This window comes from Equus przewalskii, chromosome 19 (genome assembly GCF_037783145.1).
Source record: "Equus przewalskii isolate Varuska chromosome 19, EquPr2, whole genome shotgun sequence".
Classification (NCBI taxonomy): Eukaryota; Metazoa; Chordata; class Mammalia; order Perissodactyla; family Equidae; genus Equus; species Equus przewalskii.
Window position 1 is genome coordinate 37,407,351 of NC_091849.1, and position 12,214 is coordinate 37,419,564.

At 43.8% G+C, this 12,214-nt stretch overlaps 1 protein-coding gene across 16 annotated transcripts in view; it reads left to right on the forward strand.

The window, feature by feature from the left end:
- The first annotated feature begins 1,588 nt into the window (after positions 1–1,588).
- Positions 1,589–12,214, forward strand: part of RNF8 (ring finger protein 8) — a 36,403-nt gene continuing 25,777 nt past the window's right edge. For 6 of the 16 annotated variants that reach the window (XM_070584521.1, XM_070584509.1, XM_070584508.1 and 3 more), the window contains exons 1-2: positions 1,689–1,974; positions 9,755–9,883. In XM_070584521.1, coding sequence (XP_070440622.1) covers positions 1,864–1,974; positions 9,755–9,883 — 240 coding nt within the window. In that variant the 5' untranslated portion in view covers positions 1,689–1,863. Of the gene's footprint in view, positions 1,975–7,543; positions 7,831–9,574; positions 9,656–9,754; positions 9,884–12,214 lie in introns of those variants that run through there. The other 10 variants (XM_070584517.1, XM_070584523.1, XM_070584520.1 and 7 more) reach the window with 6 other exon arrangements.

The window sequence follows — 12,214 nt, forward strand, 5'->3', positions numbered from 1 at the left end:
ATTACTAACCCTCTCTACACCTCTTTTCTCATCATCCCTAATGTAGGAATTATAATCATAACCACTATCATCATATTGTTTGTGAGGAGCAAATAAGATAAAGTATGTAGGCTGCTTGGCACTTAGCTCTTAATGAACATTAGCCATTTACTATTGCACTTCATATGATTCATTTAGTATATATATTTTCTCCTGACAGAATTTAAGAAAATTGTTAACCAGATATTGGAAAACCAAAAAGACAAAGGGGGCATTGAGTTATCACAGAGGTACTCACTACACGGAGCAGCTACCACACTGTACTGGCAAATCCAAAGGAAAGAGTTTGAGGTTTTGTGGGGGTTTTGTTTTTTGTTTTTCTGGTGAGGAAGTTTGGCCTTGAGCTAATATCTGTTGCCAATATTCCTCTTTTTGCTTGAGCAAGATTGTGGCTGAGCTCACCTCTTGCTAATCTTCCTCTGCTTTATGTGGGAGGCCACCAGAACGTGGCTTGATGAGCGGTGCTAGGTCCACGCTTGGGATCAGGGTCTGTGAACCCCTGGCCAACCAAACAGAGTGTGTAAACTTAATCTCTATGCCCATGGGTGGGCCCCATGTTTTGTTTTCAATTAACAGCTTTATTGAGGATAATTTACATACCATAAAATTCATCCACCGGAAGTGTATGTATGCTTCAATGACTTTTTAGTAAATGTATACAATTGTGCAGTCATCACCACATCCAGTTTTAGAATGTTTCTATCACCTCCCTAAATTCTCTCAAACCTATTTGCATTCAAACCCAGCTCCCACACCTAGCCCTAGGTAATTGTGCTTTCTGTCTCGATAGATTTGCCTAGTATATTATTTTTTTTATTGAGTTCATAATAGTTTACATCGATGTGAGATTTCAGTTGTACATTATTTCTTGCCTGTCACCACATAAGTGCTCCCCTTCACCCTGTGTGCCCACCCCCCACCTTCCTTCTCCTGGTAACCACTGAACTGTTTTCTTTGTCCATGTGTAAGTTTATATTCCACATATGAGTGAAATCATCTGCTGTTTGTCTTTCTCAGTCTTTGCCTAGTATATTTTAAAAAATTTGTTAATAAAAGGAGGTCATGCAAAACAGATGCTATTTAGGAGGCCTAACAGATTTAAAAATTATCACAAGTTTAGGGGCCGGCCGTGGCCAGTGGTTAAGTTTGCGTGCTCCACTTTGGTGGCCCAGGGTTTCGCCGGTTGGGATCCTGAGCCCGGACAGGGCACCGCTGGTTAAGCCATGCTGAGGCAGTGGCATCCCACATGCCACAACTAAAAGGACCCACAACTAAAATATGCAACTGTGTACTGGGGGGATTTGGGAAGAAAAAGCAAAAAAAAAAGAAAAGATTGGCAACAGTTCTTAGTTCAGGTGCCAGTCTTTAAAAAAAAAAGTATCACAAGTTTAAAGTTGTTCAAAAGTTGGTCATTGATTTAAATACCATGGAAATCATCATAAAGTAAAGTTTTTTCAAAAAGAGAAAGGTGAGAAGAGGTTCCAGGTTGGAGCGGCTAGGACTGGCCTGGTGTTTTTAGAAAAGGCGAGAAGGGTGTGACCGAAGAGTTAGAGAGGCTCGGGCGACCACGCCCCACCTGTGGCCAGATCCCCCTACACCTGCGCCCCCGCCGCGGCCAGCCTCTCGCGCAGGCGCAGTGACTCGGCCTTCCGGCCTGGAGCGAGCCGGGCGCAGAGCCCCAGCGAGCGTTCGCATCGATCGCGAGCGCTTAGCGATTGCTTCTGTCTGTTGTTTAGGTATGGCGCCCGCGAGGAAGCGGAGAGGCGGCGGGAACCTGGGTCGTGGTCTCGCTCTGTGTTGACCGCGACCCTTGGCGAGTGGGCTATGGGGGAGCCCGGCTCCTTGGTTAGGGGAGACCGCGCGGGTGGCCGGAGCTGGTGTTTGCGGCGGGTGGGGATGAACGCTGAGTGGCTGCTGTTGGAGGACGGAGACGAGGTGAGGGGGAGGGGTCCCCCCGAGGCGAGGGAAGGGGGTTGGGGCCGGAGGGGCCAGCGCGTCGGCGGGAGGGGTGAATGGAGAGCGGAGAGGGAGCGGGAAAGAGGGGACAGAGGAGAGCGTGGGTCTTGCGGGGAGAGAAGGGAGGAAGGGTCCTGGTGCGAGCGGTTGGGGGGGTCTGAGGTGGGAGGCGTTTGGGGGGAAGCAAGGGCCGTGCGGGAGAAAAGATGGCCCCCTTGAGAGAGGCCTGGGCCTGCGGGGCGAGCGCGCCCGGGGCCGGGTTGCAGGAAGGAGCCTGGTAGAGGGGCAGAGCGAGAGGTGGGCGTCAAGGATGTGAGGAGCAGCCGGGGTTTCGAGGGGCAGGAGGCGGCTGGGTGGGAGGGGAGCGGGACAGCCCTGCTTGGGCCGCTCCGAGCCTGCGGTGTCCTCTGCGGACGGCGGAGCTGCCCCAACTTCCAGCGGGAGGCACGGCCGGCCCAGGGGCCGAGGGGCGGGGGGACCGGAAGGACTGCCGAGAGCGTCAACTTTCTCGAGTTTATTTTGAAAACGATTGTGAGTTTTGGGTCACGTCCCAAACACTCGAACTTTAATGTAAAAACATCTCATCTTTTGCAACTCTCGAGGAAGATTGGTGCTTTGGGGTGGGCCACATTTGTTCTGTGAGTCTCGGTACTGGGTCCCGCCGAGTGGCACCCCCTGGGATGGATCCGGGGTAGGAATTCAGAAATATGAGTTCTCCTCTCCGGAGGCTGCTTATATTGTTTTCTAATGCGGTCGTAAGTGCAAAATACGTAAAAAAAAATTTTTTTAAGAGGAGAGGTGAGGCATATTTCCAGTTGGGGGCCGCTAGGACTGGGGTGGTGGTTCTAGAGAGGGTGATGGAAGAGGAGGCAGAGAATTAAGAGTGCAGTCAGCTTGAGAAGGAGAGCTGGGTTAGGGACAGGCTTGTGGTGACTGAGAACCATTTGGGTTTTGGCAGTAATTTGTATGAAAGATAAAGAAGTTTTTTGATCATTATGTGTTTAGTTAGGTTTGTTCTATAAACTGTACAGTCTCAATTCAGTCTCCCAGGTATGTATGGAGTACTGAGATTGTTTGGCGTACTGTAAGAGAGCCAAATAATAATGGCTTCTGCCCTCGAAGAGTTTGTCGCTTGAATGGGGAAAGAGGATTTTATACAGTGAAGCAATCTGAGAACATCCACGTAGGCCGAATGATCAAGTGCCAAGATGTGGATTACTTAGTGCTATCCTAGAGCAGTGGTTCCTCAAGTCAGAGGAGAGTTTCAGGTCCAGCATTAAATGTTGCTAGGTGAGGGGGTTATCAAGGGTTGCTTGTGTGCTGTGATTTGAAGAACACTAGGAAAACACTTCTGCCCCCAAATCTCTCTTTTATCCAGGTATCATTGCCCAAAAGTCCACAGTGGGTGTTCATTCTTTTAGTGAAATAGCATTATGTCTAAACAAAAAGGTACATAGCTTAATTAAAAAATACTTTATTGCTAAAAAATGCTAACCATCATCTGAGCTGTCAGGGAGTTGTCATCTTTTTGCTGGCGGAGGGTCTTGCTTCGATATTGATGAGGGATCAGGGTGGTGGTTGCTGAAGGTTGGAGTGGCTGTGGCGATTTCTTTTTCACTTTTAACAACTTTTTATTTTGAGATGATTTCAGACTTACAGAATGATTGCATGAAAAATACAAAGACCTACCAATGCTCTTTCTTTAGATTCCCCAGATGTGAGATTTTACCGTATTTGCTTTATCCTCTTTCTCTCTATATATTAAATTATATATGTAAATTTATTTTTTCCTTAACTATTTGAGAGTAAAACGCAGATATGATGCTCTTTTATGCCTGAATATTTGATTAGGTGTTTCCTAAAACAAGGACATTCTCATATATAACAGTAGCACAATTATTAGGTCTGAAAAATAGCATTGATATAATCATACTATCTAACCTAGAGACCTTATTCAGATATCAATTGTATCAGTACTGTCCTTTATAAGAAAGAGGAAGAAAATTAGTTTTCTGGTTCAGGGTCATTTAGCTGACAAGTCTCTTTAACTTTTAAAATTATTTTATTGAGGTCATGATGCTTTATAACATTGTATAATTTCAGGTGTATGTTATTGTGTATCAGTTTCTGTATACACTATGTTGTGCTCACTACCAAGAGTCTAGCTTTTATCCATCACCATACATTTGAGAAGTTTCTTAAAATAAGACAACAGTGGGGGCTGGCCCCCTGGCCAAGTGGTTAAGTTTGTCTGCTCTGCTGCAGGTGGCCCAGTGTTTCGTTGGTTCGAATCCTGGGTGCGGACGTGGCACTGCTCATCAAACCACGCTGAGGCAGCGTCCCACATGCCACAACTAGAGGGACCCACAATGAAGAATATACAACTATGTACTGGGGGGCTTTGGGGGGAAAAGGAAGAAAATAAAATCTTTAAAAAAAGAAAATAAGACAACAGTGAAGTTTCCCACATTCATTGACTCTTTCACGAATGATTTCTGTGTAGCATGTGATGATGCCGTTTCACTCACAGAATTTCTTTTATTTATTTATTTTTATTTTTTTAAAGATTAGCACCTAGATGGCAGTTTCTTCCAATATAAGGCTGTTTTGTCTACACTGAAAATCTGTTGCTTACTGTAGCCACCCACTTCATTATCTTAGCTATATTGTCCGGATAACTTGCTGTAGCTTCTCCATCAGCACTTGCTGCATTACCTTGCACTTTTATGTTATGGACACGGTTTCTTTCCTTAAACCTCACGGACCAACCTCTGCCAACTTCAGACTCTTCTTCTGCAGCTTCCTCACCTCTCTTCAGCCTTGAGAGAATTGAAGAGACTTAGCGCCTTACTCTGGATTAGGCTTTAGTTTAAGGGAATGTTGTGGCTGGTTTGATTTTCTATCCAGACTACTAAAACTTTCTGTGTATCAGCAGTAAGGCTGTTTGCCTTCTTACATTTGTGTGGTCACTACAGTAGCACTTTCTATTTCCTTGAACAACTTTTCCTTTGCATTCACAGCTTGGCACAAGAGGCCAAGCTTTCGGCCTGTCCTGGCTTTTGATATGTCTTCCTCACTACACTTAATCATTTCTGGCTCTTGATTTATAATGAGAGACATGGGATTCTTCCATTCACTGGAGCACTTAGAGGCCATTGTGGGGTTATTAATTGGTCTCATTTCAATATTGTTGTGTCTCGGGGAATAGGGAGGCCTAAGGAGAGGGAGAGAGACAGGGAACGGCTGTTTGGTGGAGCAGTCAGAAGACACACATTTGTTTATTTATTTATTTTTTAAGATTTTATTTTTCCTTTTTCTCCCCAAAGCCCCCCGGTACATAGTTGTGTATTTTTAGTTGCGGGTCCTTCTAGTTGTGGCACGTGGGATGCCACCTCAGCATGGCTTGATAAGCGAGCGGTACCATGTCCGTGCCCAGGATCTGAATTGGCAAAACCCTGGGCCACCGAAGCGGAGCACATGAACTTAACCGCTCAGCCACGGGGCCGGCCCAGAACACACACATTTGTTGATCAAGTTTGCCGTCTTACATGGGTGCAGTCCGTGGTGCCCTCCAAACAATTACAACAGTAACATCAAAAATCACTGATTGCAGATCATCGTAACAAATATAATAATAATGAGAAAGTTTGAAATATTGTGAGTTACCAAAATGTGAGACAGTGACATGAAGAGAGCAAATGCTGTTGGAAAAATGGCACCAGTAGGCTTGCTCAACGCAGAGTTGCCACAGACCTTCAGTTTGTAAAAAACATGGTTATCTGTGAAGCACACTAAGACAAGGTATGCATGTACTTTATTTTGTATAGGTTGACATACAACCCTGTCAGCTACGTAGAGATCAAATGTTAACTCTTTCAGATTCAGTTGTTGTGGATTAATTTACTACTTTTGAATAGGTTAGTAATGCAAGGAATCTTGGTGGGGGTGGGGGACAGAAAGAATTAAAGCACCTTCAGCAAGGGCAAGAGGACAATAAAGTGTTCCTTGACGTCTTTTAAACTAGTGGATAATTTTGTGTGGTGGCGTGTCTCAGGGGAGAGACCATATAAGCTAGAGTGAATGGTGAAGACGTAGTAGAAAGACTGGCTTGCCTTGGAGCCCTGTGTGGAAGAGAGGCCTGCCAGGCCTGGCTGCCTGTGAAGGTGGGTCTTAGGAGTAGTTGGATTGTATGATGAGAGGCCTGAATCAAAGCCGGGAGATGAAGTCTTACTGTACTGGTCCTCAAACTGTGGTTCACAAGCTGGTAAGCACACAATTTTAGGAGGTGTGCTGATACCATTTAATTATAACAGCAGAGAAAGGTCAGTTTCTTGCCTTCCCAGTTGCCCTCACAGTCTCAGATAAAATTTCACAGATAAAGTAATAAAAGAAGGTTCATCTCATTTCACTGAAGGGAGTACTGTAGTAAATTGTCTGCTTGAATGTATGTCTTTAAACTTCTTAAAGCAAACCAAAGAGTTTGCTGGAAAAACAAGTTAAAGATTTATTTCAGATGAGCTAGTTTCCTGGCCCTGTAAGTATCTAGGTTTGGGAAAAGCCATAGTATCTTCATTTTTCCCTTTTTCTTCTCTTGTGTTTGGTTTTCATGAAACTTTCTGCCCTAAGAGGGTTGGAAAAGGGAAAGGATGATTCTAGAACATTTGCCGGTCATCTGGGAAACAGTAGGAGTCGTGGCCAGGAGGAAGGGGATAGCACTAGTGAAGGTGTGTAAGGACAAGATGATCTTGTAGACCCATAATATCAGTAAGCTCAAAGGCTTACACAACTGTTGTGAATAGAAACAGCCCAACATATGAGTTGGCAGTTTATTGGCACTCAGTTCCCATGGGAAATTTAGTTTTATGTTAAGAATGATGCTGGGATATCCCGATAAGCTCATTGTAGACTCTTTAACCATGGTGTACGAAGGTAAATTCTAGGACCAAACAGTGAAGGAAAGGATGAAAAAGAGTCCTTCCTTCCTTTCCTGGATTTAGAGTCTGTAGGAGGCAATTTCAGAAAATGGCACTCATCTCCTTTTTCTGTAGTTCTTTCCCTAGGCTACTCAACAATGGCAATCTAGCTGTCTCCCCTCAAGTATTACAATGGAATATGAAATACTTCCTTTATTAGAAATAAAGCTACCTAAATGGAAATTCTTACTGAATATGGATGACATTTAAATCCTTAAATATTCCATTTTTAAAGGATATATGTATTAATTCAGAGGAACTTCTATAATTAATGGAATTTCTGGCAAACTGTCAAAGAACCGAAAAACTTCAGACTCAGGGTTTTGGTGGATATGGTCACCACAACATTTTAAAGGGGAATAGTCAGATTGTAAGAGGTCCTTGCTTTTCCATAGTTTTCAGTGGTAATAACCGAGTTTCCAACTTCTGACCTAAATAAATACCCATCCTAGAATCTGGGAGGACTCATAAGCAAAATTTCTTTTTTCTTCTATTTATTCACAAATATTTACTGAGCACCAGGTACTGCTGGGTACAGAAATACAGTGTTACACAAGACAGATAAGGGCCCTGCTGATGAAATTCTAGTAAGTGTTCTCATAAGGGGGAGACAGAAATAAATAGGTAAAACCAACAGGATAATTTTGGATTGTGGTAAATCCATGCTAATAACATGAAGGAATATAATGGCAGCGGGCTCAGGAGGGAGCAGGCAGCAGCTTTGTACCAGGTAATCAGAGTACGCCTCTGAGGAGCTGAAACTTGAAGGATGAGAAGGAGCCCATGCAAATGTCTGAGAGAACAGTGTTCTAAGCAGAGGGAAAAGGTGAAATGACTGTGACAGTGAATATTTCTCGTAGTGGTGAGTGCTTCTGACCATGGTATGAGATAAGACTAAGAGGTGAAGGGGGTTAGGACCTTCAGGGCCTTATAGGCTGTGGGAGGAAGTTTGGATCATTGGAGAATTTTAAAGAAAGAAGGGAAATGATCTGATTTAAAGTTTTTACATCACCACTCCAGCTGCTATGTGAAGAATAAAATTTAGGGGGGCTAGCGCACGAGCGAAAACAGTGTAACTGGAAGAAGCCAGGTTGCTTGGACTAAGGCAGTGGTCATGGAGATAGAACTGAACAGATTTAGGACATGCTGAATTACAGCCAGTAGAATTTACTGATTTGAATGTGAGATGAGGGACAGAAGAATCGAAGAGGGCTCCTGGGTTTTGGGCTAAGCAGGTGGTTGGATGGTAGTGTCAGTTACTGAGATGAGAATTTGTGGGAGGCATCGATCAGGCGAAGGAGAGTCGTGGTGGTCTTTCAGGGACTGAGGAGGACAGGCATGATTCTGAAAGATTTTCAAAAGGAGCAAAGAAGGCAGCTTTTACAAAACCACGTATTATTTGGCCTGATGTTCCCAGGTAAGGGTTGTGGTATGGGTCATCAAAGAGGTGGCTCATGCACCAAGAGAATAAGCAGGGACTTCTAAGATCTGGACCTCAGAAGAATTTCATTTCTGGCCTTGACAGGGTTATTATGAATTAGACTGGTCCGTCAGGAAAGGATGATAGATATGAATTGAGGCTTCTTTACAACCTTTTGCAGTGGCTCTCATACAGTCCTTGTGGATCTGATGGAAAATATGGACTCAATGCACAGACTTGGGTTGAATCACAACTGGTTGAAGGTGTACCCAGATTGTGTGGTAGAATGTTTACTAGGCTTTCCTGAGAGCTTTGCCTTTGGCTATGTCCTGTTTCAGTCTTTTATCTGTGTCTTGAATGAAGGTACAGAGGGCATCACATCAATTTGGTGGGTGATTCAAAGGCTAGAAGGGATATTGACTATGTCTGATGGCAGATTAAGAATTCAGAGAGGTTTGACAAGCTCCTGTGATAGGCTGAACTAACAAGATGAAATTTAATAGGAATCAATGTAAGTTCCTGCACTCAAATCCGGATTTACCAACTAGTCAAGTATAGGACAGAAGAGACATGACTTCGCATAGCAGTTCTTTGGGGAGGGTTAGACCAAGAAATTTAATCATTCCTAAGCCTGAGGATACATTGGCAGTGTGACAGATCTGCTCTGAAAGCTAATGCAATTTATATGCTCCAGTGATAATATCTAGAACTGGGAAAGTGATACTTGGATTTCGCTGTGTAACAGAAATTAAGTTTATTTTTGTTAATATGGCATCCAGGAATAAAAATAAGCCAGGAGTCTCTTCACAGACCCATTAAAGTGTCAAAGAGTCAAACCTATGCCATGAGAGTTAGGTTGAGGTAACTGGCAACATAGGGCCAAGAGAACAGAATAGCCAGTAGACACTTTATAGCTGTCATGTGGGAGGGGGCTTGGAGATTTTCTCATGGTGCCCAGGGCGGAGCCAGGGCCAGTGGATGGAATTTATAGGGAGAAAGGTGTCAAGTCGGAGCCATTAGAAAATTGGAGGGACTGTCTTGTATAGAGGCTGTAGTTCTTAGCAGTGTTTAAGACTAGTTGGTGGGGTGTGTAGAAAGAATTCCTCCATCTCATGACTTTTCGGAGTCCTACCAACCCTGATATTCTGTGATTAACTCCATTCAGCTGTCTCTTGTCACAGCTTCTTGCCTTTTTTACATGATGGCTCCCATGGCAGCTGGAGGAGATAGCAGATGAACTGTTTGGGTTTCACAGGAATCCAGTTTCGTAAGTCAAGACGTGTATACTGCTAGTTGACAACATTGTAAAGGACCTCCCTTTTCAGCACAATAGCTGATTGTGTCTCTTATATTGTTGTCTTCCTAGGTGACTGTAGGGCGAGGATTTGGTGTCACATACCAGCTGGTATCAAAAATCTGCCCTCTGATGATTTCCCGAAACCACTGTGTTTTGAAGCAGAATGCCGAGGGCCAGTGGACAATTATGGACAACAAGGTACAGGAATCCGTAGAAGCCTAATGACTTTTATTGACTTTTTGTTTATTTTTAAATTAGTTTTTTTTTGCATAGGCAATACATGGTACAAAATTAAAAGATTCAAAAGATATCTTCTCCCCTAGCCACCCAGTTGTCTTCCACAGAGACAACCACTTCTGTCTGTTGCCAGAGATTTGATTATGCCAAAATAATTTCTAATGACTTGAAGTTAGTTACTTTGAGGGAACGCCTGAATTGGAGCAGTAGGTTCTGTGCCAGAAACTGGACTAAGTTACTGGGGGAATTGGCCCTTTGTAAGTTGAAAGTCCAGAAACCTTGGGAACCTGAAGAAGATTCTGGAGTACATCTGTGGTTCAGGGCATGGGGAGGAGGGAGGAGCTCAGCTGACTGTACTTAGCGCCTTCCCTTCCCCACTCCTTTCAATCAGAGCAAACCACCTCCCCCCTTTTGTACCTATTTTACTATTGGTGTTCTTAGGAAGATCTTCTTTGAATAAAGGGTTTTTCTGCTTTAAAAAATTTGAAAACACTGGTCTAGTGTGAATACTAAGGGAGGTAAAATGGTGTATAAGGCCCAGCAATTAGGAAGTACGTAAAGTAGGGATGTGTAAGCACCCAGGAATACAGTGAACATATAGGCTATGAGGTGAGAGAAATTCTAATGTAGACAGTTAAGGATTAGAAAGTATAAAATGTCTTCAGACACCGTTTTACACTGCTCTGGTTGGAAGGATTTTAAAGAGGTCTGTTAGAAGGAAGAATATTAAAATGGTTCTGAGACCAATTCCAGCGTGTATGTGAGTGGTTTTCCCCCACACCACCAAGCAATGCTAGTGTCCTGCAGTTCAGCTCAATACTGACACTATCTACTGGAGATAGCAGCAGGTTCTGCAGGCTCAATGCCACAAGACCGCCCTCCGCTTCAGATGCCAATTGCCAGTTGCAAGGCCAGATTAACACCTGTGCTTTTGAGCAACTGGCTGTAGATTAGAGGTTCCAAAGACACCTTCCTTGGACTTCATATGCCAGCCACAAGTCCGGGTTGTTACCTGTTCTTCTCACAAACTGGCTATAAAGCAGAGGTTCCCATGACCTCTTCCCCCTTGGCTTCAGTTAATTAGCTAGAGCAACTCACAAAACTCTGGGAAACATTTACTTATGTTTAGCAGTTTATTATAAAAAGATATGATAAAGGGATACAGATGAACATCCAAATGGAGGAGATGCGTAGGGCAAGGTATGTGGGAAGGGACACGAAACTTTCATGCCCTGTCTGTGTGCACCACTCTCCCAGCACCTCCATGTATTCATCAACCCAGAAACTCTCTGAGCCTGTCCTTGCCGGTTTTTGTGGAGGCTTCATGGCATAGCTGTGATTCAATAAGTCATTGGTCATTGATCATTGATAATCAGTTCAACCTCCAGCTCCTCTCCCCTCCCAGGAGGTTGACGAGTGGGACTGAAAGTTCCAGTTCTCTAATCACAGGGTGGGTCCCTTGGAAACCTGCCCCATCTATAGGTGATCTAGGGGCATTCCAAAAGTCACCTCATTAATGTAACAAAAGACTTTTCCTCTCTCACCACTTAGGAAAATCCAAGGGTTTTAGAAGCTCTGTCCTAGAAGTGGGGATGAAGACCAATTATATATTTATCATTCATAATGTTGCAGGTATCCTACAGGCCTACCCAGCAGCCTCATTCTGCAGGCATATAACTGCTAGATTTAAGCTGTTGGAGAAAGTTCCTTCCTGCACGAGGATTAAGTTGGGGTGGTACTGTGTTAAAGGAGAGGCTGTAAATGCTAAGTAAATTGATTCAGCACTCCTGGCAAGGCCTTATGAGTAGAAATGAAATTGGCACTGAGAAGGAGGCCTTAGAGATGATCTAGTTTAACCTTCTGGGGTCAGATGAATCTGAGGTCCAGAGAGAGAAACTGACTTGCCCAAGGCCAGTTTACATAACTGACTGGTTGAGTGGGTGAATGAGCCAGGGCTCAAACATAAATGGGTCTGTCTACTATGCCCTGTTGTCAAATACCAGTAAAGGACACAAGCAATTTGCCATACTGGCTGCATGATTTTTAAAAAAATTAGTTATATGTATTTAAGACATTCCTTCAAGGTTTTAAAGCCCCTGCAATAACTTATATCAGAACACCTTAGGGAAAGATGTTTTCCTCATCAGAGCTGGCTATCTGAGAAATGGGGTTACGATATTATAGAGGGGAGTTCTCTGCTTCTTCTTTCCTTGATTATGTGCAGTATGGATGTGCTTCATTTATGGGGCAGCAGATTTTGAGAGGTTGGGAACCCACCAGCTGACTGATTTT